Source organism: Barbatula barbatula (assembly GCF_947034865.1).
Source record: "Barbatula barbatula genome assembly, chromosome: 1".
NCBI classification, from domain to species: domain Eukaryota; kingdom Metazoa; phylum Chordata; class Actinopteri; order Cypriniformes; family Nemacheilidae; genus Barbatula; species Barbatula barbatula.
This window is the reverse complement of record NC_136766.1, coordinates 4,068,655-4,095,580: the sequence shown is the minus strand read 5'-3', so window position 1 is coordinate 4,095,580 and position 26,926 is coordinate 4,068,655. Positions and strand designations below refer to the sequence as shown.

At 38.5% G+C, this 26,926-nt stretch overlaps 1 protein-coding gene across 5 annotated transcripts in view; it reads left to right on the top strand.

Moving 5' to 3' along the window:
- Positions 1 to 26,926, top strand: part of myo9aa (myosin IXAa) — an 88,706-nt gene that overhangs the window by 22,534 nt on the left and 39,246 nt on the right. For 4 of the 5 annotated variants that reach the window (XM_079459349.1, XM_079459351.1, XM_079459352.1 and 1 more), the window contains exons 3-6: positions 20,693 to 20,787; positions 20,872 to 20,934; positions 21,092 to 21,191; positions 23,533 to 23,586. In XM_079459349.1, coding sequence (XP_079315475.1) covers positions 20,693 to 20,787; positions 20,872 to 20,934; positions 21,092 to 21,191; positions 23,533 to 23,586 — 312 coding nt within the window. The remainder of the gene's footprint in view (positions 1 to 20,692; positions 20,788 to 20,871; positions 20,935 to 21,091; positions 21,192 to 23,532; positions 23,587 to 26,926) is intronic. The other variant, XM_079459350.1, reaches the window with a different exon arrangement.

The window sequence follows — 26,926 nt, the reverse complement described above, 5'->3', positions numbered from 1 at the left end:
ACTCCCAACTATAAAAGCTACTGCTCTGGCCAAACGCCAGCCTGTGATGAGCCGTTGAAACGGATATTCTCACTCGAGCAGAAAATGTTAAGCTTTCGAGAGGATTATAACTCCATACAATAGCCTGCTAGACAAGAAGAGCAAAGTCCCGCACGACATCAGGATACAGTTCATTTCCCACTTTAATGTGGCTGTAGTTTATCCTGAACCTCCGATATGGTCCTTTAATACCGGCCCGTATCACATGCTGTAGCAAAACGCTTTAAGGTTTAACATGATCTTAAATCCGCGATCAATAAACCGTTTGACCTCTTCGATTCCATGGAAGAACCTTTTTTAGTCTTTGTTAGGTCAGAAGATATTTTGAAGACCGTAGGAAAGAACTACCGTTGTCATTTTTAATGGTGGCCAAGAGTGAGTAAATGAAGACAGCATTTATTTTTGGGGTGAACTGTCCCTTTAACTAGCTTGCACTTAAGGAGCTTTCTGCTTGTGTGTGTGTGCATGCCTGGTATGTTTATGTGCATATGTGTGCGTGTGTACTGTACAGTATATTGTTGTGTATTGATGTGTGCTGTACAGTATGTGTGCATGTGTGTTTTGTGACTGTTCGAATATAAGTGTATTTGTGCCTGTGTGTGTTAGTATAATTGTATTTGTTAGTATGAATGTGTGATTGTTTATTATATGTGTGCATGTATATATGTTTGTGTTTGCATGTGTGGCTACTTTGGTTTGTTTCCATGCACAAGACGGGTTTGGTGTTTCCCAGTCCAACAGAAACATTCCAGCTCGAGTCAGCCGGGTCACGGCATGGCAGTTTTTCTTCACCACTATGTAATGAGTTTAATATTACACAAAAATAAACTATAAATATGTCTTTTAATAACATTAAAAGTGTTTAGTATTACATTATATTTACAAATGATTAAACCAATTTGTGTGTTTGTGACGTTTGAACATCGGTTCTTACTTTAAAACCGAAAGTGAAGAGCTTTTCCTCGCGGAAGGTCTGCATTCGGTAAAAAAATTATGTCCAGGTTTTTCTCATGTGGCAAGTAGCTGTGTAATAAGTTTATATTGTACAAGCAGCCGGCTGTTATTGCGAAATAAGCCCCTTTGGTATGATACACACTGTCGAGGCTTATCTCGCGATAACTGCCGGCTGCCTGTACATTATCCCTTACTTAATACCTTGTGTTATTAGTCCTAATGCGCTAGGCTTGTGCCGCTAGTACATTTTGTATGTGGCGGTAATTGATGAAGCTTTTATTTCGGTAGTTGGTAGTATCACAGTGATGAAATGCATTAAAAAACAGTTAAAAAAGATAAGTTAATATCAGTCTTATAGTGTCAAAAACAAGTTTTAGTTTCCTATTTTGCACTTGCTTCCATAATGAAATTTTTTTTACGGTAAACAATCCTCAGAAGCTCAGAAGAATCGCTCCGCGTGTTCTTTGTTAACATGGTTTATTTTACTTTACGACTGGACTATTGCAACAGTTTACTTACATGTTCAGACCTTTGTATGAATTGTATTGTGTTAAACATTGCACAGTTAACAACACACTGTCAGTGCCAATGAATGGCTTTCTTTCCCTTACAGCTGTGGCTTGTACTTATTGAAACTGATCATGCTTTTTTCCATTCTGTCTTGTAAAAATAACATCACAATTAGTACCAGAGACTTTGCGGATGGTATGGTACTATAACAGTCCGTTGTGAGTGAGATAGATTAACCTCTAAACTGTACATTGCTAAAGGCATGTCCTGTTGTAAATCAACAATGTCTCATTTTTTAAGTATTTTATAACCTTAGAAACATATTAATGTTACAGCCTGTGTCATTTGAGAAGATCATAAGCTTTTCCTTGATGTCGAAATAATGCCACAAATGTTTTGTTTTTAGCTTAGAGGCCTTTTGTTTAATGGAGTTGTTGGGAGCAGATCCGTTAGTAATGGTGCGATATTTTAGTCTGGCACAGATGTTTTACTCTGTTCATTTACAGATAGCGCACACGTGTTTGTGAGGGTTACATTGAAATCCCTAATGAGCCCAGATGTTGCGTCTGCACTTCCATAAAGTACAGCTGCCCTGGTGTGCCCTTCCTCACCGCCAATATTCTGTCAAAACGCTCTATACAGTTCTGCCGCCTTGCTGCTATACCATAATGATTGATGCCTGTTTGTCAGTTAAACATCTGTCTTCAATTTCCGATTGCGAATAGAATAGGTAGGCTGGAAGATATATATCAATTTAAAAAAATTGCTTACCTGAATGATTTTATTACTTAAAAATGTATGTATGGTCAGTTTCAGGTTGATGTAAATAGCTCATGTTTGTCTTTCAAGTATCTATGTCCTGTTTACTAAGATATAGACTGGAAATAGACTAGAATAGAATAGTAAAGAGTATTTATATCGCCATTATTTCAGTAGAAACGATTGCTAGGAATTAGGGCTGCATGATACTTAGTAATAATTGAGTTTTCGCATAGCTAAATGATGTAAATGAATACTTTAATAAGTCATTTGCTGTCAAAGCTTTAGGTCAATGTAGACAGAACAGAGGCTGGAGCGACAAAAAGCTGTGCTTTCTTTTCCAAGAAAGCATATGAAACATGCATGTTGGTTTTTATGTTTCGTTTTTTTATTATTCATTTAAAATGATCATTGACATCATTTATATAATATATAATCATTTACATTGATTTTACATGCCTTAATCATTTCCGTACTGCATATTTCATTATTACACTTTAATATGTGTTTACACTGTAATAAAGATCCATGAAAGTGAACGAAGGAGGCAGGAACCTGCGAACATTCAACAAACTTTAATACAATCAAATAACCATAACACAGAAGTAAAAGACAAAAAACATAAACACAAACTTAACATATGTCCGGGCGCGGTCCTCTCTCGTCAACAGTCCTGCCGCTCGTCCTCTCAAGCTCCCGATCTCCTCCGTCAGATATGCGGGACCGGTGTGCGCACAGCTGATTCCAACTATCCCTCATGCCATCGTCCCGCCTTCCTCACAACATACACTTATTGTGTTTTTGTATTTATCATGTAGCCATATTAAGGAATTGAAACACCAAGTTTGGAAGTTCTTTTAAACCTTAAAAGATGAAAACAGGCTTGTAGATGAAACACTTCATGAGTGCCTCTGTTGACGTGACGTCTGAAACCTGCATCTCCGTGAACCCGCTTCGCTGTGTGTCTTGTTCTGTTGCACTTTTACATATTGAAAATCGTATCTTTCTCATTTGGGTGGAATGGTATTTTCGGGTCGAAGAAAATTATATTGTCACTCTCTTGGTTTGAGCTGAAAACTGGAAACTCTTTTGAGTGTATGTATTGTATCTTTGTCCATTTGATTTCTGTGCATCTTTAGCTCATTTGTGTTCTAAGCTTCGGTCGCTGCATGTCATTTCCTGTTCAACTTTGACCTGTATTACAGTCAGTCTGAGGATCAACGTTACCACCCTGTTAAGAATAAATCTTTCGTCATTGAGGAATGTTGCCTGTGGCGTAACTGGTGACCGTGTGACATCTAAACTGTCACAACAGTCACTTAAAGAGGCTCTGTAATAGTCTTTGTGTTAACGCAGACGCTTTTGTAGTGAGTTATAGTTTCAATTTCATTGGCACTTTACTGCAGGTTGGTTTGATGTTTAACAATCCAGTGCAGAGGTCACCGGTTACAGGACCACTGTCTACATCCGGACCCTGGATCGCTTTCACACAGACTGAAGAGCATTACTCGTCATTTTTCTTTATTTCCGACACACATTCGAGTTGCTTTTATCCTCACACAGAATGTTTTTTAGCCCCTTACAAAGTTGCAAAGGCACATCATGAAACAAATGTAATGTAGAGCTACATTATGGCAATTTTGTTTCAACATGTGGCACGTTTTGTGTTATTATTGCATAAAGAAATGATCTCTTAGGGTTTTCTTTTGTCGTTCCTTAATCTTTCAATGTTTTGAAGGAAGGTCAGAATCGAGTATTCAAACAGAAAATGGTATAATACAATATTTCACACATTGCATAATGTTCACCCGTGTCTCCAGAAGTTCAGTTCAGTTTCTTTCCGTAGCACGTTTATAAACCGCAGTAAAGCCGCTATACAGCAAAATAATAAAAGAAATATAACAAAGACGACGTCGACAATAAATACAGAAAAAACCTTCATAAATTACCTTGCAAAGCTAATTCAAAAACATCAAAGGCAAAGGAAATGTTTCCAAAAAATGGCACAGATATGTTGTTTGAATGTTCAATAAATAACCATTAATAGTATGTATTTCCCTTTATTGTTTTAAAATGACAATAAAAGGAATGCATAAAAATATCCCACCTTTAGATGTGCATATTTACAGTACAAACCGTGTCTATGTTGGCAAAAAATCTACAATAAAAATATGAAAACAAAATAATCGTTCGTCCCGTAATCGACAGAAACTGTTCAATTTATCGAGATTTTGATTTTAGGTCAAATCGTCATCAAATGAGCTGATAACTGGAAACTGTAGCGTGCTGTTTGATTTATCTGTTGATATGTTTGTACCCGTCGCCTGCTGTGTTCCTTCATAGTCATGCAGTGCAACATTTTTACAGTGCAGAATATTTCCACCTACGTTTCGATCCCATTAGCAGACGTTCTGCGACGTTTCCTTCATGACCTCTGTGAGCACACTGTGTGCCGGACAGATATCTGTGTCACACGCCACGGAGTTCTGGAGAGAATCTCTGTGTTTGTCTCGAAGTCACACAGCAAATCAGATTCTCAGGGCTGTGGGTGGGATATTTTACTGTAGTCTATCAGCCTCCCCTCCTCCAACAGCCGGCCACTCCCCATGTAATGACTGTGGTCTGTGTTTCTTGTGACCACCTGTTGTTTTGTTCTCTTTCGTTTTAAACCTCATGGGATGCGTTTAAAGTTTTGGGTGAACTGTTAAATAAACTTGACAGATTATGAATGATTTGCTGACAGTGTCTCCTGTTCATGCAGACAGGTTGAGATGTGAGCGCAGGGCTTTTCTAGGTGAATAGTGTCGTGGGAAAATGTCCAAAGCAAAGCCAGTTGAGCCGGGGTAGAATCAGAAAGCAGAGATAGTGGAGCTGGACATGATCCAGCCTCGCCCCGCTGATGCTGATAACGCGCCGCCTTTGGATTTCTGAGATGTTTCGGGCTTTACAACGATACAGTGACTGCTCTCTTTGCGCTTTACATCACATTGAGGATGAAGTTGAATCAGATAAAGATCAGGGAGCAGAAGCTGTCTCGCTAATTGTGTCAAATTCAGCTAATAAATTACAGGAGAATCGTTTAGTGTAATAAATAACATTTTGTCGATTGTGGGAGAGTTTCATGAGAAAAAGCTCATGCACGGTAATGGAAACCACTTCATGCTTGAAGGCATGTTCAGGTTAGTCTGTCAAGTCTAAACCCATTCTTGTGCATTTGCATTTATACATTTCGCCGATTGTTTGAACCAAAGTGACTCGGTTTTATTGTCGCATGTTTAGAATTTGTGACCTTGAAGTTCGCAAGTGTCATTCTTTACCAGTTACCTGGAATGCTTTGAAACTAGAAACCTAAAAATGGCCATTTGTGTTTCCAACCGCATTTAGAGTCGAGTTTTCTTTCTTTGTTCGAGAGATCGTTGCTATGTTTTTCTCTCCTGTCAGTTAGGTTATGCATTACATTCCTGTTGGGTTTGGGAATCTCCTCCTCACACTTTAGTTTGTATCAGGTCTGGCTTTCTTCTGTCTGTCCACAGTCAGTGTATCAACGGAGCCCTTGCCTAAGCGCAGGCGACTTTAGAAAGAGGGCGTGTTTTGTTCAACCCCGCTGCCATCAACAGCCGGACTCATTCTTGCCTAATGTGCCGCTGTATAAACCGTGAGCAATAGAACCGCGTGTTTAAAAGTGATGCTTACGCCCACCGGCGCACAATGCACGCGCTCCCTTACCAACACACCCACGCACACTTCCCTCTGGGCGGGATGGAACGTCAACTTTGTGTGCTTGACTTGTTCATCTTGTTTGTTTGAGTTGGAGACTTCATATTTTTGTGAATGAATTTTCTACTAGTTATTTGTATTTAATGTACGTGGATTAATATCACTTGTCCTGTGGTTTGGTGACTTGTATTTGCACAGTTTTGTATTTGTGTGTTGAAGGGTTTGTTATCTGTGTACTCTGAGATAAAAGTGGACAGATTTACTTAGTGCTTGGTTGTCTGGAAATCTAGCTAGCCACAACTTATGAGAGTTCAAATTTATGGTGTATTATCCAGAAAAAATGATTTGAATAGACTTGAATTGAACTTCGTTCCAGGGAGGAAAAGATGCTTGATGTGAGTGGTGACAGAGAGATTATAAGCAGGTGAAGACTTTACTTAAAGCCTTTATGTATAATGCATTATAAAGGGTTATTATTAAAGGTTATGATGCATTATAATTGTTCATGTGTGTTGTAATACATAAAATGTTTTTCATAACCTAACTAGGTGACAATGAATTGAAGTGTTATAATGTATTTACTCTGGTTACAATTATCATTACAATCCATTATAAGGTGCATTACAAGGCATTATAAATAAATACACTAAAAGTACTTTTGTAATGCATTACACATGTATGCTTTAAGTCAATTGTTACCCTTTTTTTAACAAGGTTTAATTTATAATGCATATTTTGTGATAATTTGTTTTGCTTAAATCAATATTAGTATTTACGCTTCTTTAGCAAATAACAAACATAACAAATAAAAACGTTTAATTGTATTAAAAAGTGCTTGTCATCTTGGACAACATATTTAATCGTTTTAAAAGTACTGTGTTCATTTTCCTGAAAAACAGACATTCAAGGTTCCTGGACAAGGAACAATCTTATTTTTGGAGATTGGTCTTCCTTTATATGTAAGGTACCCAATTTGGCCTATTTCACCCCAAAATGATCATTCCAAACCTGTACGACCTTCGTTCTTCTGTAACACAAAATAAGACGTTTTGAAGAATGTCATTGACTATTGGCCCCCATTGACTTCCCTTGTATGGACCCCGGAGACATTTATCAAAATATTTTCTTTTGTGTTCCACAGAATAGTCACAGATTTTGAAGGAAATACGTGTGAATAAATGATGACTGAAATGTTATTTCTGTGTGATTCATCCCTTTAATGTCTCATGCCGAGGCTGTGCGCGTATCGAACTCGCGCTCGCTACTGTCACAGCTTCCTTCGTCATACTGGCAGCATCCGTTTGTATTCCGTAACGGCTGCCAGAGACAAAAGGCTTCAGTGAGACTGTGTGTAGCGTGTAATGGGTTCAGTGGGGTTAGGGTTTACCCTGGCACAGGGCCCAGTCTGCTCGGAGATACCGCCAGAGCATTGCTTAAACACGCTTACACTCATGCTTATATACATGCATGTTAAACAGCATCGGGGCTGCAGGTGGTAACATTGATCATTGAGTTTTTCATGGCAGAGTTGCTGTTCTGGGTCAGCGCTCGCATACGGTGACAGATCGCTCTGTGTGATGCGGCAGCATAATCGATACAGTCGAAGATATTTTACAGACTTCAGCTGTGACCAGAGGCAAGGTCACATCTGCTCATGTGAACCTCCGGCCCAACCCAATATTACAGCCGTCATCTACAGAACTTATAGTTTCATCGGACGCGTGCGCCTGACCTTCAGTTAACGTCTGGTTTGTGTTTGGCTGGTGTCTAATAACATAACTCTTTATATTTTATTTAATTTGTGTTAATATTCATTTGTATTATTATTTTACTTATAATAAAAACTGTATTATTAATTATTACTGTCTAATAATTGTTGAATTTGGATGTAACTATTTTATTAAATATATAATTTGTTCAATGGGACCTGTAGTTCGGTCGCATTTAAACAAACCGTAGGGTACCTTGACATCTAGCGCTTGGTATGGCAGTCTGAATACAAAATATTGAAAGGACAAGTTAAGCCAAGTAAGTTTTATTTTCGGGTTCTTTTGATTGTTATATAAAAATAATCTTCATTCACGCTATTGTTTGTGAATGTGTACCGGAAGTTCAGTTGGGGTCACGAAAGTGCGCATGCGCAATAACGTTTGTTTCTGTTGTTTATGTAAATTCAGGCCCTGCCAAGAAAGGCACCGTGTCCTCTGTAATTTGGAACTGTAATTGTGTGTTTGAAGTCTGTTGCTAGCAAAGGTAGCAGTATGACCAATTTGATTTAAATTTAAATCTTTTTTTGGCCGTAGCCCTAATTTAAAGTATACGTGTATTTATACATTTTCACTTCGGTTATACCCACAATGCCTCAGTTCCTTTGGGTCTGATGGATAGACACTTCTGGATGCAACGTTGTCTAAATCTGCAAGATTTTCGTCTGTCAGATGAGAAGCGGGAGGAAGAAAATTGTCGGTCAGATGGGGTCACTCAGCAGAACAATATGCTTTTGTTGTGTTTGGGCTGGTGGGTGACCGAATGAATGGCTGAGCCACTCTTGAGTGAGTGATGATGATCTAGTAAGCTGGATCAGTGATTCATCTGGACCACAGCATTGCACAGCTTTAGAAACGGCTACCAGAAAAACACTTGTGACTCACTTCACTTCTGGTCTTGACAATGCAATAAGAAATCATCTGTACATAAAGTCCAAACTCTTACAAAAATAAGTAATATATAACTTAAGATAATATTATATATTTGTAGCTTGTATTTTTAGAGATGCACAATATATTATCGGCCATATCAGAATCGTCTCATTAATGTGAGTTTCAGTGTAAATGTTACCTTGTTTTCTGTAGTCAATGTTTTAAGAAGTCGTCCACTTTTTGCATTTTAGCTTTAGGCTCAGAAAAATGTATATTAATATTAAGATAATCTGTATCGGCTAGGATATCGGTATCGGTTTCCAATGTCAAGAATTATTAGGTATCGTTGTCAGCAGGGCTTGTTGGAACTTTCAGCGATTCCGATTCTGCTTATCGATTTCGATTCTTATCAATTCCACAGTTAAAGTATAACATTTAGACATCGACCTCTGTGGTCATTTAGCCTGCTTATTGACTTTTTTGCAGAAAATATAGATATTTATTAGCACCGTTTTGTGTATATATACACAGATTCATGTTTTCAGACTTATTGCAATTTGTATTACCATAGGATTGGATTGGATTCAATTTATTGTCATTACACACATACAAGTACAGTGCAACGAAGTGTATTAGCTGAACTACATCATGGTTAAACTCTAGTAACTATAATGAAACTATGGTTAGTTTGTTGTTCCTGTGCTTTTTAATGCAAATACTATAGTATTACTATAGTATAGTAACTATGCTTACTATAGTCAAAAGTAACTTCTGAAAATATGCACAGAGGAATTCAAACTTTAATCTCAAGTATCTGGTTCCTATTCCTTTTGTACCCTAGTTATCAGCCCAGATTTACATCCCTGTGTATTTTAGAACAACATGGCAACCAACAACAACACTGTAGCATCATTTTGTCAGGTTGCACTTACAATATTTATAGATGGGGTCAGATGCTATGTCATGCATTCTGACTTTGTTACACTGTTAACGTCCTGGCTTAACATGGTCAATTTAGGCTTGATACACTCCCCCAGCACTCCAGCAATTCTGAAAGTTTTTTATTTTGTTTGGATCCCTGTGTCGTCATCCTATTCCATATTGGCCATTCTCCCGGGAAAGCACAGCAACGCGAAAGAAAGAGCCCGCTCACGAGTCAACAGACTAGCGAGACCCGCTAACCATCAAGATTATACGCACTGCGTCAAGATGGGCTGCGTGTGATAGTAAAGTTAAGTTGTGTCTGTTTGTTCATGGCATTTCAGCGATGGATGTTATATAACCGGTGGATATATCGCTGGATTTGGAGATCGTTTGAAAACGATAGATGGTGTGGTCCCAGTGCTGAAAGATGCCGTACATGAATTGCACGCGGTAAGTCAAACTAAGTCATACGTCTGTTTTGTTGGCAATCGGCTTGTTCGTGCATAATGTAGAAAACACGAAGGGATATCGGACAACTGGGTTGCTTGCTCGTGCTGTAGTTCCATCCCACTGTCCCCGCTAGCCCCAACTCTAGCAGCTCATGTTTTTCCGGAAATAATCGTACAGCTTTAATGAATTTGATTAAATAATCTTCGTAGATAGGACGTAACCAATACTACTGCATAGGCACTCGAGATTAATTTGAGATTGGCATAAACTGCCTGCGATCTTTAGGAAATGGTTTAGCAGACAGTAAAGCTGCAGTGTGTACTGTAGTCAACAGCCGTTTTGCCTGGTCACAGCGGTCAATAACAGATTAGTTTATTGATGCCTTTTTAGAGGACACGGTCCTAATAGCTTCATTCTTGTGAATATCAGAGAGAAACAGAGTGACATCTGAATAATGCAACATTAATGGCCCAGAGTTTTGTCAGCTGCAGTGATGTCTCTTCCATCACATCTGAAAAAAGCACTCATAAAGCATTAGTATCGATTTAATGCCTGTAGTGTTTTCTGCTTTAAAAACACATAACTTAAGACTGCTGCGTGCGCACCGTGGGTCATTTGAAGGGTGAAAGTGTCACGGCCCGGGTTGGCCGCGAGGTTTAATGCGCGAAATGTGAATCGCCCCTTAAAAGCACAACTTGACATAAGCGCACCTGAATCGCTTCTGCAAACAGAGAGAAATAGTTCACAGATGAGCGCATCCTTTTGGCTTTCTTTATTTTACAAAAGCACAATGTTTTGTGTTTAGCGTGGATCTACGCAAATAAATGAAAACCCTTTACAGCTTCGAATGATATTGTAGGTGTCTGTATGATGAACGGACGATACAGAGTTTAATAAGTTTAACTGTTAAAATGATCTCATAGATGAACTAAGGAAAGTAAATTGTCCATCTCACAGTAAAATGAACATGATGCTGCAAATCGCTTAAAATAATCAAACAATCTATATTAATAGTAAAAATACTCAGAAAAGTATGTATGTGCAACAATAACATGCAATGTAATGTATTAACATAATAGTGCTGTGACAATAAGTGTTGTTTGCTATTTAAATAGCTGTTTAGACATTTAGCATAAGGGGGTCCCTGCTCCATACATCTCTCATCTAAGGGGTCCTTGCCCCGAAAAACTTTGGAGGTATTAATTCTCACGTATAAAGTTCTTCGCAACCTTGGTCCCTCATATCTATCTGATTTGCTCCATTCTTATGTTCCTACTTGTTCTTTACGATCTTCTAGTATGGTACTGTTAGTCACACCTAAATCTAATTTGGTGACTATGGGAGCTCAGTCATTCAGTGTTGATGATTTTCCCACTATAGTAACTATACGTTAACAAAGAATTATGTAATACTTTTGAAGCTCCTAAATATAACCTGACATGAATAAGCGTTTTTTGTCAGAACCTCTAGTAAGTGATGTATTAAGTTGTCATTCATCGTAAGGGAATTGCGATCTTTATTTGAAATAACAAAATGATTGATCTCGGGTGGTTGTCCCACAATGGAGATGTTTTTTTCAGCAGCTTTTTACAAGATAATGTGACTTCCTCATCGCTGTTCAACCTTTCCAAGAAAGTCAGCGAGGGGCAAAGGAGTGTCTTGAGTTTTCCTGTGGCCTCTGAAGAGCTCAGCTCAACTCGCTCCTGTTACATCGCCTTGAGAAAACACTGAACCATTGTTTGCTATGGAATGTCTTGAGAACTCCGTGCCCAAAAAAGGATCCTCAGCTTCAAGCTGACCCCGCCATTGTGTATTATTCACATTATGGCATGTTTACCTTGTTGTTTCTGTCATAAATGTCACTCCAGATCAACAATTCTCTTTTTGGGGAGGATGTTTCGCTGAATGTTCAGCCTCTCATACACTTAGGAAACAAAAAGGTCTTGTGTAAGGAGTCAAAAGTTCAGTTTTTAATCGGAGACGATTGGATTGTGTGTTTTTGTGGCCGTTTTCCTTATCACGTGATTTTTGTGTGAGAACAGAGGAATGCAGTGATGATAAACACTTTCTGGAATCAGGAAATGATCTTTTTTTTGAAAGACAGATATATGCATGCTTTTTAACAAATGATTTAAGAAAATATATATATGGACTTTTGATTGCTGACTTGAATCTGAGCTCAGTTTTTGACATTGTTGAGATCGCTTTCTGAGACACTTCTCTGCGAGATTTCTGCCTCTGCTTTTAGGAGAAATACATGAGATAGAAAACATTTCCGTTTGCTCTCCACTTAATCATCACAATTCTGAGAAATTATTTATGTATCAAAGAGATCTCATCTAGGGTTTTCTTACGGGTGAATGTCTTTAAGTGCAAACTTTTATGACGCAGAACGGCTTCTTCATTCAAGTTTGATCAATGTTTTGCATCCAGCCTCAGAAAGCAATAATCCCTGAAGCACTTTTCCTAACTGTAACTGTTGCTTGGCAGTCGAGTAAGTATAGTAAGTATATTGTGTAAGTATAGTAAGTATATCCCTGAAGGCTTAGGCCACGTTTACACAATGAAAAACAGAAAAGTTTTTCTTTTGCGGTTTTGATATGTTTCACGTACACACGACACCGTTATTAAAACGATCCGTGTTTACACAGATCCGCAAAAATGACTAAAATGCTGTATTACGACATCAGTTTCTAAAGAAAAAATACCAGATTCCCTGACGATTGATTGACGGTTTATTGGAAGGCGGATCTCCATCGCTAAATAGACCATAATACAGAGCGCTGCATTTCTCCTCATTCATAGTGAAGCGAAGCGTGCGCACATATACAAACAAATAAAAAAAAAGTTTGGACATTCGAAAGGTTTCCTTCCATTGAAGCTCGTCAACAACGCCATCGACAAAGTTGTACCACCATCTACTCGTCCTGCCGGGTCTGATCCAAAAGCGCCGTTTAAAAATCCTTCGTAACCGTGAATGAGTGTTAAGATTTTGCTGTAGGTCTCCGCTGGTGGTTATAGCACTGGTGTAGTAAATCTTAATCTAAAAATTGTTTAATCTAAAAGAGCGTTAACAAACTATTGCGCAGTGCAAAAAAACCATGTAATCCGCCATTGATGTATTTATTTCTCCTTCGTTGTGTTTGGATGTACACGCGCATACCACACCCCACACCTAATACACATGCGCACTATGTCGTTTTCTCATTCTTGCATACTTCTGGGTTTACAGGAGTTCTGCAGAATGGGTTTAAGTCAGATAACATTTGTTAAATTAAGCTTTGCACTTAACTTAAGAGAAGCTGATATTAACATTAGTTAAGCATAAAACTTTATTTTTTTCTTACAAAGTATAGCAGTACAGTATTTGCTGAGAAACTACTATTTCTCTCGAGTCTTTTCCAAAATCAAACAACATTTTACTATACCATTTTTTTTTATCATCTTAAGACATTTGAGTTATAAATATTAAATAAATTATTCAATTAATTTCAGCACATTTGTTTTCACATCATTGTACATGTACTGTACACACCACTTCTTAAGTTACTTTTTTCTAGAATAATAGTAAAATCATGGAATAACATTAAAAAAACAAAGGAATAACAAAGATGTAATAAAGGGATTTATGTTGTGGCTAAAAATCATCCAGATTTTCCAATTTCAGGTTTCTTGAGGTCCCACCCTGCGATGCTTTTTAAACGGTATTGAAGGAGTTCACATCAAATCTGAATCATTTATTTAGTCCAAGAAAACATTTGATCAAATATAATTTTGGTTTGTAATGACTGAATCTGAAAATTGTGCAAACGTTATATCTTATCTATATACTACTTTTAGACTAAACGTACACCTAGACATAAAAAGTTCTCAAGGGTCAAAGGAATAATTTAACTCGGGTGATGCGAAGCTTTTATACAGTTCCAAAATCCAGTGAGCTTTGTGTGATATTTTGTAAAATGTTCTATGTACCTTCTATACCGATTATGACTAATTCTACAGCCCATTGAAGGAGGTCATGATTTCACGAAAATATGTGGTGTACAAACCAAAGCTACGAAGATGCTGCAAGTAATACAGTGGAATCCAGTCGGAAGTGAGGCACGGTCGTAGAAGGGCACATCAGGTTTAAAATGCCCACCACGGTCAATTAACTCTGAATAGACTTCTATCAAAGAGAAGTGTGTTTGTTTTTGTGTGCCAGGGATATTTAAGGAGAACAGAGATAGGCCCACTTGCAGGTCAGGTCAGCAAGTGTAAGAGGAAAAGTGTTCTGTCGGAGGATGATGGGAAGGATGTAGCTTTCAGCTGTGAGGTGAAGGAAAGCAGGCGAATTTGTGCCGTGCCTCACAGACCTCTGACTGATAAGAGACTAAACTTTCCTGCCTGTGTCAAATGACAATCAAAGAGATCAAAGCGGGGACACAGTTACACAGCGAGCGCACATGTGCCGGAGACATTATCTCGACAGCAGGATGGATGATGGGATGTCTGCTGATGACACTGTTTCACTAGGGCAAATTCACTTAGAAAACGTGCTAAAACAGAATTCAGTTTTGTATGTTTTAGCGAATGCTTTCTTCCTCAGAAAAGGCGATTCAAGAAGATTTCTTATTTGAGCGGTTAGGTACACAAAATTGTACAGTTTGACCTTGTTCGACTTAACCACATGTGAAACATAAGTATGTAAATAACCTGCAGTTTTATGTTTCAAACAGAGATGGCGATAGAGAGGAAAAACTTACAGATTGCAACCGGCATTGTTATTAACAAATGGCAATTATTTTAAATGCATAACAGGACAACATACTCTAGTGAATAACTTTGTCAAACTTCTGTTAGTTCACAAAGTTAATGCTTAACGTGAATTAAGCGATTTGCGCAAGGAAATGACGTACAAAGTCAATGCAAAGATGCGAATAGACACAAATGGTGCGTTTGCTGTCAGCGCGCATCAATTGCTGTTCGACACGTCCGTACGTGTGAAGACACTCCGTTGCGGGATGTTTTTTGCGTCACGTGATTTGTTGTGCTATGTTGCGTCACGCGATGCTATGCTATGAAAATGGCTAAATATCATGTCATTAAAGGGATCAGATCTCATATCCCTTTTACTGCCATAGTAGATGCTATTTGAGTAAATATGGAATGAGATCTGTCTGGTTACAAGCATTCTTCCATATATCGTCCTTTGTGTTCAGCAGAACAAAGATACGTCTTCATAGTATTTTTTTGTTCATACTTTTCCTTGATTCTGACTAATTTAGATTTTATTGTGAGCAATATTATGCAGTGGCACACCGCTTACTGTTATTTATGTTGTTTTTGTGCTTTATTTTAAGGTTTATAACTACAGTTAAGTCAAGTCAGTTAATAGCAATGGCAGAAGTATTTTATTACGGAGTTCTGTTGCATTAGGCTTCATTGAGGTTTTTAATGAGATTTTCTGGTGTCGGCCATTTGTGCAGACGGCTCATGTGGATGTATGGATTCAGTTGCGTGCAAAGAGACTCATATAAAGACTTAATGTTGGCTGATGTTAGATATGTGAACTCTATATAGACCCTCAGAGACCCTTACCATGTTACTGGCAGATATAAGAGAAACTCGGCTGTTTTAGAGGCACATGCCTGGCCAAAAATCAACTTCCGGTCTGGTTGTAATATAACAATTTCCTTCCTTCCTTCCTTCCTTCCTTCCTTCCTTCCTTCCTTCCTTCCTTCCTTCCTTCCTTCCTTCCTTCCTTCCTTCCTGTACAGCTGTACTGAACTATTATTGACTAGACAGTGCACAACTTTAGCTGCCGCTCCCATTACATCATCTCTCTGTATTCCACAGATCATCTATAGACCTTCACATCACACCTGTAATACACACCTTGCATCTTCTTCAGTCTATTCCTGGAAAATGTCCTATTTCTGACTTGACATTTGGTCTCATTTTGAACGAGTCTGATTTACAGGCGAAAATAAAACCTTCTCGTTTCAGATATGCTGTTTGTTTTGGTGTGCTCAAACCTCTGAGTTAGTTTGTATGCATATTGCACACACAAAATGTCAAATGTTTTCATAGAAAGAGTAGCTGTTATCGGCTGTGTTTTTTTTTTCATGAAGTGAGCGTGTCAGTGTACACGTACACGGAACGACGTGTTTTTAAATGTACCAAAGTTTGCACAGTTCATGGCACGAAATCTACTTAAGATAGCATTTAAACCAGATATCTCTCTGTCACATTCCACTTTGTTTTCAGTATAATTCAGAAAAGAATTCGAAGCGACACAAAAACAAAACAACGTCAGTTTCCCTCAGGTGAACGTTTCTTGGTTCAGATATCATCAAGGTCGCGTATGAATTAGCACACAATTTGTTTTCAGATGTACCGGCATGTTTGCAAAAATCCTAAAAATGTGCTTTGGAATGCTTCTGGATCGATGTGCTTGTAACGTTATTGATGTTAAGGCAGGTTTAATAGCATTTCATTCTTTTAATGGTGGATTTAAAGGTATTCAATCCAAGTTTAAGCTTTATTAATGTTGTGAGCACGTCTTTACATTTCAACATAATGAACGGTACCCACACCGTCAGTCAGTGTTGTTTAATAATAGAAAATAGCTCGCACATGTTGCTGTTATTTCATTTTTTTAAGCATTCAATGTGGCGACCTGTTCCTGTGAACAGCCATTTATGAGAGCCAGACGGAGCCAAAATCACCACGATCACACACGGGCATGTTTATTGTCTTAGCACACTGGTACTGTTTAGTGTTTGGAGAGCGTTTCCCCTGCGACGGCTCTCCGATCCAGTGCTTATATGTACCTGTTTGTGTCTGTTAAAATGTGTGGTGTGTGATGCGAGCCGTCTGTTGTGTGTTTGTGTGACTGACAGTATGATCGTTTCAATCCTCAACTCATGGGATCAATTCAAAGTTTTTAAACTGAAAGGCTTCGATGAGTCTCCACCAAATATGTCTGATAAATGCTCCCTTATGTCTTGTGCCGGGACGAGCACTCACTTACAGTTTCTGCTTTTGTTATCATTCTCCTCACAGTTGATATTTGTCAAGAGTTGATTCCGGTAAAGGCGATGCAGACTAAAAGCCTTTTTGTGTCTTGTGGTTTGTTCTGTGGAGCGGTTTAGCACTTCCAAGGCATGATGGGATAGCGTAAATATTCTTTTGTTGGTACTATTGGGAACATTTCAGAAAAACAATATATGTGATTGATAATTGTAGTTGAGACCTTATCACAACGAAAGTACACCAAAGTGGCACCAAAATGTGTAAATATTTTATATTCAGAATCATTTTTCTTGTCAATCTATCCTGTCTAATAATGGCTTATCCTATGGAAAATTATGTATTTTTAGAGTTCGAAATGGGCCTTATTCATAGAAAATGAGCTGAAGGAGTTTTTGAATAGCGCATTCATGAAACCACTGTTATGTTGAATTGGATCCATTTATAAATTGTTATTTGTGTAAGAATGGTTTTAAGAAAAGTTTACGCCTAAATTCTTTCTGCTCATGTTTCATGGATGAGGCTTGAGTGAATTGATGCTGACTTAAGGTCTATGTGTATTTAAAGCCACAATATGGAAGAATGTTGTTATGAAATATCCACCCACTTGCACAGTGTGATATATTTCATGCAGTTGTGCTCTTACATTCATCCAAATGTTCCCAAATCCAGAGAAATTCCTATTTAAAATAATGGCGTCTCCCTTGTATTTGTCGCATATGAGAGACTTCATATCCGCTGCTCCGCAATACTCTCAGTTTCCGGTTGTAGATACTACGGCAACACGCAAATGCGGAAGTGGTTATGCAGCATCTGTTGTTCTGTTATTATGGTTCGTGATTACTCTTCGCAACTAAAGGGAACCCAAAAAAGTACCCAAAATAGTTTACTTTTTAAACGACGACTGTTTTAAACTGTCAATTGATTTGGTAGCGTAATGCTACACAAAGTCCAATATCCTTCGCGGGCTAACAAGCTTATTCATTACGATGACATAAAATACAATTCATTGATTACCTCGTCCGTGAACATGATGGCCGATCTCCATACGCCTCTGGAGGGTAAAAATTACACGTCCCATAATTCCACTCACTTACATAACGTCATATAGCTTTGCCTTTTGTAGTTGTTTCAAAAGTGCACCATCTAGCATTACAAATTTACGTATTGTGGCTTTAAAGGGAGAGTTCACCCAAATCAAAAATTGTCTTCATTTACTCGCCCTCGAGTCGTGTATACATTTCTTTGTTCCCATAGATGTAAAGAAAGCTATTTGGAAACGGTTCTTGGCCACCATTGACTACCATAGTAGGAAAAATAAATAAAAATCTGTCACCAACAATATCTTTTGTGTTCTGCAAGAGAAAGAAAGTTGTACAGGTTTGGAGTGACATGAGTGACTAAATGATGAAAAAAAAATGGTAATTTGGGATTGAACTGTCCCTCTTATGTGTCTGTGCATTAAATACCACTTAGGGTGTATGTGCATTTCAGCTTTATACTTTTAAGGGTCAAAAATCGAAAGGCCGACTTCGAGTATTTTTGTTATGAATATGGTTTGACCAAGACCAGGTCTACATCTGCAGGGTGATTAATATATAAATCCCATCTGGTTTTACTAGCCGCTGTTTCCTTCAGTACTACAGAGGAATGTTGAATATCAAGAATTTAATCTGTGTTTTGACACGTGACCATCCAACTCTATCTGCTCCCGACATGTGCACTGTTTTAAGGTTGCCGATATCCGTGCATCCGTGTCCTTTACTACACAAAAACTGTTGAGATGACCGTCCTCGTCTGACCTTCATTCCCGAATCGTCTTGGACACTCGTCCGTTCAGTGACGAACTACCGATGTGTCCTGCTGAAGAAGAAAACTGTACAACATCCACTTGATGTTTGACAAGCGCCGTTCATCACCAGCTACTAAAAGGGCTTTTCTCAGGCGGCTTCCAGAGACCATTCGTAACGTTATCTCAATGTTTGACATAACCTTTTCTGCTGGAAGAGTTTACTTAACATAGTTCTCCGAGTATGTCACGATTGCGAGTGTAAGCTCATGGCTGACAGCTGTGTTGCAGTGGTAGCGCCCTACCCAGAATTCCATTGGACTGTGGTGGAACGGCTTGTCCTGGCTGTAAAACCCACTCTGAAAGTCTGACTCACAGCAGGGTGGTGCGCGCTGAGTGTGTGCTTGACCTCTGGAGCGGCTGTGGGTGCGAGGGGCAGCACTGTACCTCGGGCTGCTCAGACCGGTCCGCTGAGGAATTTGTTTACTTGTGGTGGACCTACAAATAACTGAAGTTTATGTACAACTGAATAATTTCCCCCTCTTCAGAGTGACACACAATAAACAGGCCGGTTAGGAGAGACTGGACACACACAGCACTTTTAAGTGTTCATGTTAAATATTTGTGTATGTCCACTTACGTTTGTCAAGCTGTTGGATTGTTAAATCATAACTTTGTTTTACATGGACATTGTCTGATTTTGTTTAGTTTCAGCTTTGCTAAATAAGCTTAATGATTTTCACACTTGTGTTTTGCTTCAGAAGATATCATATTATTAAATCATATTATTGTTTGAAGACTTTCTGTTAGGGATGTGCCAGTATGAGATTTTGACGCTATGACTGTTTCATGGTATTAAAGTCAAAATACGAGTTAGACGTATGTCGTCGTATTTCTGTGCCCGATACATTTTCTCAGCGTTCGAATAGGTTTTGTAACAACTTTCCTTAGTCCCTTATGGGTCAATTCACTCAGAAAAGCATGCCCACACGTCAACCTAGGAGAGCGGGAGAAGGAGCTTGCGCACACGTCACTTTCACTTTTGTGCAGCAGTGCAGGAGAGAGAGAGAGCACTGCGTTCACAAAGTTCAGCTGTGTTTGTTTGTTCACTGCACTTCAGTGATAAATCTTGTATAAATGGTGGATGTAACGCTGTATTTGGAGATTGTTTGAAAATGTTGGATGGAGCAGTCCCAGCGCTAAAAGATGACACGTTATGCATTACTATAATTACAAAAAAGTGTATAAATAAATGTTTAAAATTTGTATAGAAGTTCAATGGTGTAATTATGAAATTGCATTTAATTATGCCGGTTTAAATATAAATGTATGTTTTCTGTCCTCTAAGGCTGGGTTCACAGCAAACGCGCCACTCACGCGGAAATCACAAACATTTCGCGCAATAAATCGTGTACAACGCGATTGTTCAGGTTTGGTGTGAACACAGCATCAGGACCCTGCCCCTTTTAGTTAATTTGTTTTATCTTCGTTTTAAATATACAGTATTTCTCGAGTGTTGTTTATTGTTAGCACTGTCTATAGGGTTTAACAGATTAACATTTGACCACGTGTGTATACAATGTCATTTAGCAGACGTGTGTATGATGAATGAAAATCTAAAATGCTAACTTCAAATCTTCAATCGGTCTTTGTTGCGTGTTATTGTGTTCCTGTAGTTCATATGGTAGAGCATCGTAGTGAAATCGTAAATGTCTCGGGTTCGATTATCAGGAACAAATACCAAAAAAGTCATTGTCATTTTCCAATGTCTTTAAGTTCATGTGAAAATGAATTAAAAATTAAATTTGCCAAATGCTTTTTGCATAGAGTTCAAGTTGGTTTAAAACCTGCTTGTTTGTATTTATCTTTATGATTTTTTTCTTTTTAATCTTTACAGGCATTTGGCAACGCAAAGACAGCCCACAATAATAACTCGAGCCGCTTTGGCAAGTTCATCCAGGTGAACTATCAAGAAAGTGGAACGGTGAGAGGGTAAGAGCTTCATCCCTCCAGTATTGTTGTAGAGATGTGAGACCTTGGGCACTCCAGACTCATCTGACGTTTGCTTTTATTCAGGGCGTACGTAGAGAAGTACCTGCTGGAAAAATCCAGGCTCGTCTATCAGGAACACAATGAAAGGTAGGACACCTCGATGCGACTCTGTCATCAATCTTTCAATCTAGTATTAAAATCTGAATGTCCTTTGTTTTTCAGTGCATTATATTTCCGACTCGCCTGAATCTGATAAACAAATACAGCCAAATGCTCTTATACTGTACCTGATTTATTCTTCCAGGAACTACCATGTGTTTTACTACCTGCTGGCAGGAGCAAGTGAAGAAGAGAGAACAGTGTTCCACCTCAGAAAGCCTGAAGAATATCATTACCTCAATCAGGTACGGCTTCATACCGCCGCATGCTCTTTACTCGCCTTCAGCGGGCATGTTCACACCTGCTTTTATAGTCCGTATGGGTGATGCTGTTTGCATCTGGTATTATTAAAACATCTCCACTTATGAGTGGATTTTGTCAATGGAAATGTTTTTTAGTGCCTGCATGCTGGTGTCAAGATGTTTTTTTTTAGGGATTTTCAACACTTTGTTGCTTTCTACTTTTAAAACTCGCTGTAATTGTTATGTCTCACATGAGTACCAGATTCGTTGATGTCCGGGAAGCATCAACAAATGCACCGTGGCCAGAAGCGTCCCCGGCCACCCTAGATGACGGGTTGAGCCGTACCCTGTTTACACCTGGATTTAACTCTCTACACGTATGTTTCAGTGTCCCAAACGTATGTTAGTACCAGGTGTAAACAAGGTCAGTACGTTAAGGGTCATGTCAGTGTGTATCTATCCCATTGAAGATCAACACAGCGGTGTTTGTGAAATCAGTTTTGTTGCGAGCGTGCGTGTGAGGCAGCTGTTCTCTGAGGTCTTAACAGACCCATTGATGGAATCAGTCTCACCGGGCAAACAGGAAGGAGGGGAAAACACAGGAAATAGATTCCAGAGTTCATTCCTTTCAGCTGGCCCAGTGGTCTCGCACAGAGAGGCTCTTTAAAAGCTAATCCCACCGCAGGAAGCCGCTCAGTGCTCCTAACATGCCCCTCGTTTCCATAACACACACCTGCCTCGGTGCGTTGTTTCTGCGTGGAGCGTTGGTGCATGAAAACATATGTGACCCTGTGTAAAATCCAAGCTAAAGTCGCATAATCGAATTATGACCATCAAAGTAGATTATGTGATAGATTTATGATAGATACAGTTTTTAATAATATTCTAAAATGAATGCTTGCTTATTACTACGCTTGCTACGGCTTTTATGTAGAAATCAGTAAATCGCAAAACAGCTTTTAGCTGGGTGTACACAGTCTGGGTCACACATGTACATTTCTTTGCACGTACAAGAATGTTAACATTGCATGTGTTTGGATGTCTTTAATGCTGTGTTCACACCAAGAGTCTGCGCGAGTAAACATACAAAGTAATTGCTAAGACGTGAAGAGACAAAACGGTGAATGTGCAGGGCAACGTGAATGACAGGAATTGGCTGGCGCGGTTGCTTTGAACGCGCGATATTCACAACAACCGCATCTCGAGCGGGAACTGTGAGGGAAGACCTCATTGAGACGTGTGGTTTGACACCTCCGGACAGGTGAGGACACTCCCTGTCACGTGATGTTTTTCCACGTTACTCGTGCGAATAAAACCAAATAATCCCGAGAGTAGCATAGAGCGAGGAATGCAGTGCTTTGTGTTTGGTGTGAATATTTTATATTATATAATATATTTAATAATTTAATAATATATTTTTGTGTTTTATTTATATAATGCGTGCATTAAAGAAAACAATGACAGTCCTTCTGTGCACTTTCTTTTAAAATCTCACACACTTATTAGTGTGCACTAGCGTATGACAGTCACTAGCACGGGTCTCGGGGTTCAAACACAGGACCCTCTGTTTTCAGCCAACAGGTCCTGTTTTTGTGCGGCGATCTCGCATGTCCCCCTCTTGGCTGGCTGTACACAAACATCCCTCTGTACAGTTTCCAGCAGGGGAAAACCTAAATGTCTCGCTCAGAAGCATGATCATAAAGATGTTGTTCTAAAGCTCAATAGCTCCTCTGAGCCGAAAAACGTTGCAGGGTAGAAATTTTAGAGGTGTGAATTCTTGTCATTTTTCTCAAGTACCATTATAGCAGCTCGCTTTCTTAACTACCGTCTCAGATGAATGTCTCAAGACCAAAACAATCTGGGGAATTCGCAAAAAAAGAAACGATGTCTTAGTTTTAAGACCAAAACCTCAAATTTATTAAATTCCTTTACACATTTCTATAGAAGTATGAATTCAAGTTAAACGTGTTTGTATAATCTTGTCATTTTGGGAACATGTCACTTTGTGTGTGTATATGTGTATTCATATAGAATATTTGCATACTGCATTTTTACGTGAAACCGTGTGCTACATTTTCGACACATGACCTTACGGTTATTTTGCATTATTAGTGTAATTTTGTGTAGAAAAATGTATGTATAAATACAGCGTACCTCGAAAAACAGCACGAGCAGTATTCTAACATGTCATTTTGAACACAGCCCATGTGTTTATAACTCCGAGCATGTGGCAGTATTTTGTAATGCCGTTGTTGTTCCTTTCAAAAAGCAGCATGTGTTTAGCAGGCATTGTGTGAGAGATGTGTCCGGAATGTTGCTCTAATCTCATCTACCTTGCTTGCAGATGACAAAGAAACCTCAAAGGATACATTGGGAAAATTACTATGAGAACGAACCGGTCAGTATTGAAATGAGTGTTGCAACATAGGTGGCATCCCAAAATGCTGACCTCTGTCTGCGTGTGTGTGTGTTTGGCTTCGGAAAGGCCCAGCATCTTGCCTTTCTCTTGGGCTGTGTGCATATTGTTTGGTCATTGTGTGTTTCTGTGTGTTACAGTAAAGTGTGTTTCCATTAATGGCCTGAACTCTCAGCTGGAGAGTAAACACTGGCCTCGATTAGATAAGAGTGATAAGCGGCAGTACAAACAAAGTTTATTTGCATTAGGCGGGTCAAGTGTAAACTTCAAGTTGACCCTACAAAGACCATCTAACAGGCATTGACTGGAGTGTAGTGTGTATTTTTTGCGCAACTGACATATCAGCCAAACACTGCTATTGGTTGTACATTGTAATTCCGCGCCATTGGTTGAGCCAGTGTCACTCTGGTTGAGATGTTCACAGAGAGCAATGTTTTTATACAGTCATAAAGTACCACATGGATGACGTGTTTTTCAATGCAAACCCCGGAGGGGAGTTAGCATGTTAGCATTTTAGCACTTCCGGTGTCATGACAAATTCTCCCCCTCGTTCAAATCTAGTTGGTAGTCATAATGCCTGATTACAAAGCTGTTATCTCGATATGTTGTTGTATGCATAGATATAAATAACTAGACCGCATTAGCATCCGTTTCTATGGACCGCTATACGTAGGTCGTCCGCCTTATTGGAATAGTGCGAGTTACAGTCCATTAATACTCAAAATGAATCTGACTGTGTACGATTATGAAAACATTATGAAAACAACAGCAAAAGGTTATCCCATTTGACTGCGCAGTGTTGGGGCATTCCAGTCAACTGTGATTGACGTCAGTGGACCGTTCCAAGATGGCGGACACGCCTACGTGCCTGGAGCGCTTGAACGTGGCATCTGTACTTGTATATCTATGGTTGTACGGCTAACCGAAGCTGTATAAAATAAAATGGCATACACACCAGTATTTCCTTGTCAACATCTGCTTAACAATTTTAAAATGACCATGGTTTTATTATTGTAAATAACTAAAACTTTAAGAACGATATTTGTTTGATTTCACTACCCATAGCCTCGTCTATGTACAAGTATACAAAGCTCTTTGTTAAATTGATCATTATTGTCTTTTTAACTAAGTACTAGTGAAGTACTATTCTTTTATAAGAATTGCAATCAGGCGCTAAAAGAGTAGCCATTATAGGTTCTTTTAGCTAATAGACTTTGCTAAGTGGACACAATTCACACCAGGGCAGAATTTGTCATGGCCCTGTTCCATTACCCTGAAGTCAATGTGTTTTTGGTTGAATGCCTACAATAAGGACTGTGGTTAACAAAACCTCTAAATATTTTCATGTTTTATTCCATGACATAAAACACACCAGTTGTAACCCGCACATCATTTCTAAGGCTTTATCTTGTCTTAAGAAGGGCTAACAAGTAGCTAAATGCGACTATATCCTTAGACGGGACGTTGTAGTCTGTTATTAGCCTCGGGTTAGCTTTTTACTTCTGCTGATTGTATTTAGGCTACAAAAATAGCAAATATTTTGCTAGTTTGTGAAAATTATCTTGATAGACAAAACGTGTAAATATCAAAAACACAGTGGTTATGTATTTGCGATCTTCCAAAGGTCTATGGGGAAAATGCATAGGCTTTCGGTTAGGGGAGCCAGTGCGGCGCTTACTTCAGGGTTGGCCTATAAAATATACAAATGGCTTATATTTGTGTCTATATATATATATATATATATATATATATATATTATATATATATATATTAAATATGTAAATATTATTATGTAAACTATACACATCATCCACGTTTACCATAAAAGAGTATTCTGGGATAAATACAATTTGCACCCAGCATTGTGGTATGATAAAATAATGCACTTCTAATAAATAACCCATTTTATATTTATACTTATTTATCATACTTTAATCAGTTTAGTCAATTCTATTTATCTGGAATATTCTGAAACAATCCCATTAGGTGTCGTGACTGTACACTTCTGTTGCTTTAAAGCAGAAGCAGTTTCCTTATGCCATCATATCACGCAAAGCTCCTGGTTTTAGACTGCTTAGTTTCAAGATATTCTTGAACAATATAACACACAAAGCCAATGACCAAATGAACGTAGCTGTACTTCTTGATTCCTGGTGAAGTTTCTGTTTCTTTCGTTTCGGTGTGCTGGGTTTTGGGTTTCCTCTGACACGTTTCAATGAACTCTGTTCAGTGTTTAATTCTGAATGACTGTGTCAATAAACAGTCATCTGAAGGTAAGTGATACGTACACGCATTTACCTGTCTGTTACACTACATGAGATTGATGTGGACATCTTACTGAATTCACTCTTCTGGATCTGTTTTCTTATATTTGGGCTATCGGTGTCAGTCAATTACAAACCTAAAGCCTAATATGCCTTTCTGTTTTCTCGGGTCTGTTTTGCTTGAAAAGACCATCTAACATGGGAAACGGCCCTTTTAACATTTCCTACCTTGGAAATGTGAATGAGAGAAAACATATAGCGTGTATTGGGTTTTGACCATAAAGCTTATAGAGTTTCAGTCGTGTTAGTCTTTCCGTGTCTCTGGTATGCTGTAAGTCTGGCATCAGTAATGAAGCGAGGCGATGAAGGAGACACGGTCTCATTTTCAGGCGGATGTGTGTGTAAATGTTCTTGTGTTGTTGCGAGCGGGAAGTTGATCTGCTAGCGGTGGATGGCAGTAAACCTCTTTCGCTGCTGCTGTGCGATGTAGAAGTGTTGTACAAGTGATACCCATTGATGCTACTATGAATGCTGAATCATATGCTAATATTGCAACTATGTAAAATATAATTTTTACGTAAAAAATAAATACAATTACGTACAGTTATTTTGAATAGCAGATCAAAGCATCCGATGCCAAGTATATGTGTATCTATGTGTATCTAACACATAATGCAATAATTACGATTTTGGATAAAGCCGACATTAAATACAGTAGATGTTTTCTATGTAAATACTGATCATATTATATTCTTTATATTTATTATATAAAACAGCCCATGACTACCTTTATCTTCTTTGCTAGTTTGTTTTTCTATGGACACATTTACGTTTTATTTGTCAACTCGCATATATACATGATTTAAATTGCTAGAAACTGTTTGTTCCCAGAAACATTTCAAGATTAAAACATTCTGTATCCGTCTCAGTTTGTAAGGTAGATCTGGCCAACTCTACAGGCAAAATTTTGTTACAAATATAACAAAATAAGTTAAACTAATAGAGAAGTAAAGTAAAGCTAAACTAAAGTATAAATAAAACAAAAACATATATTTTTA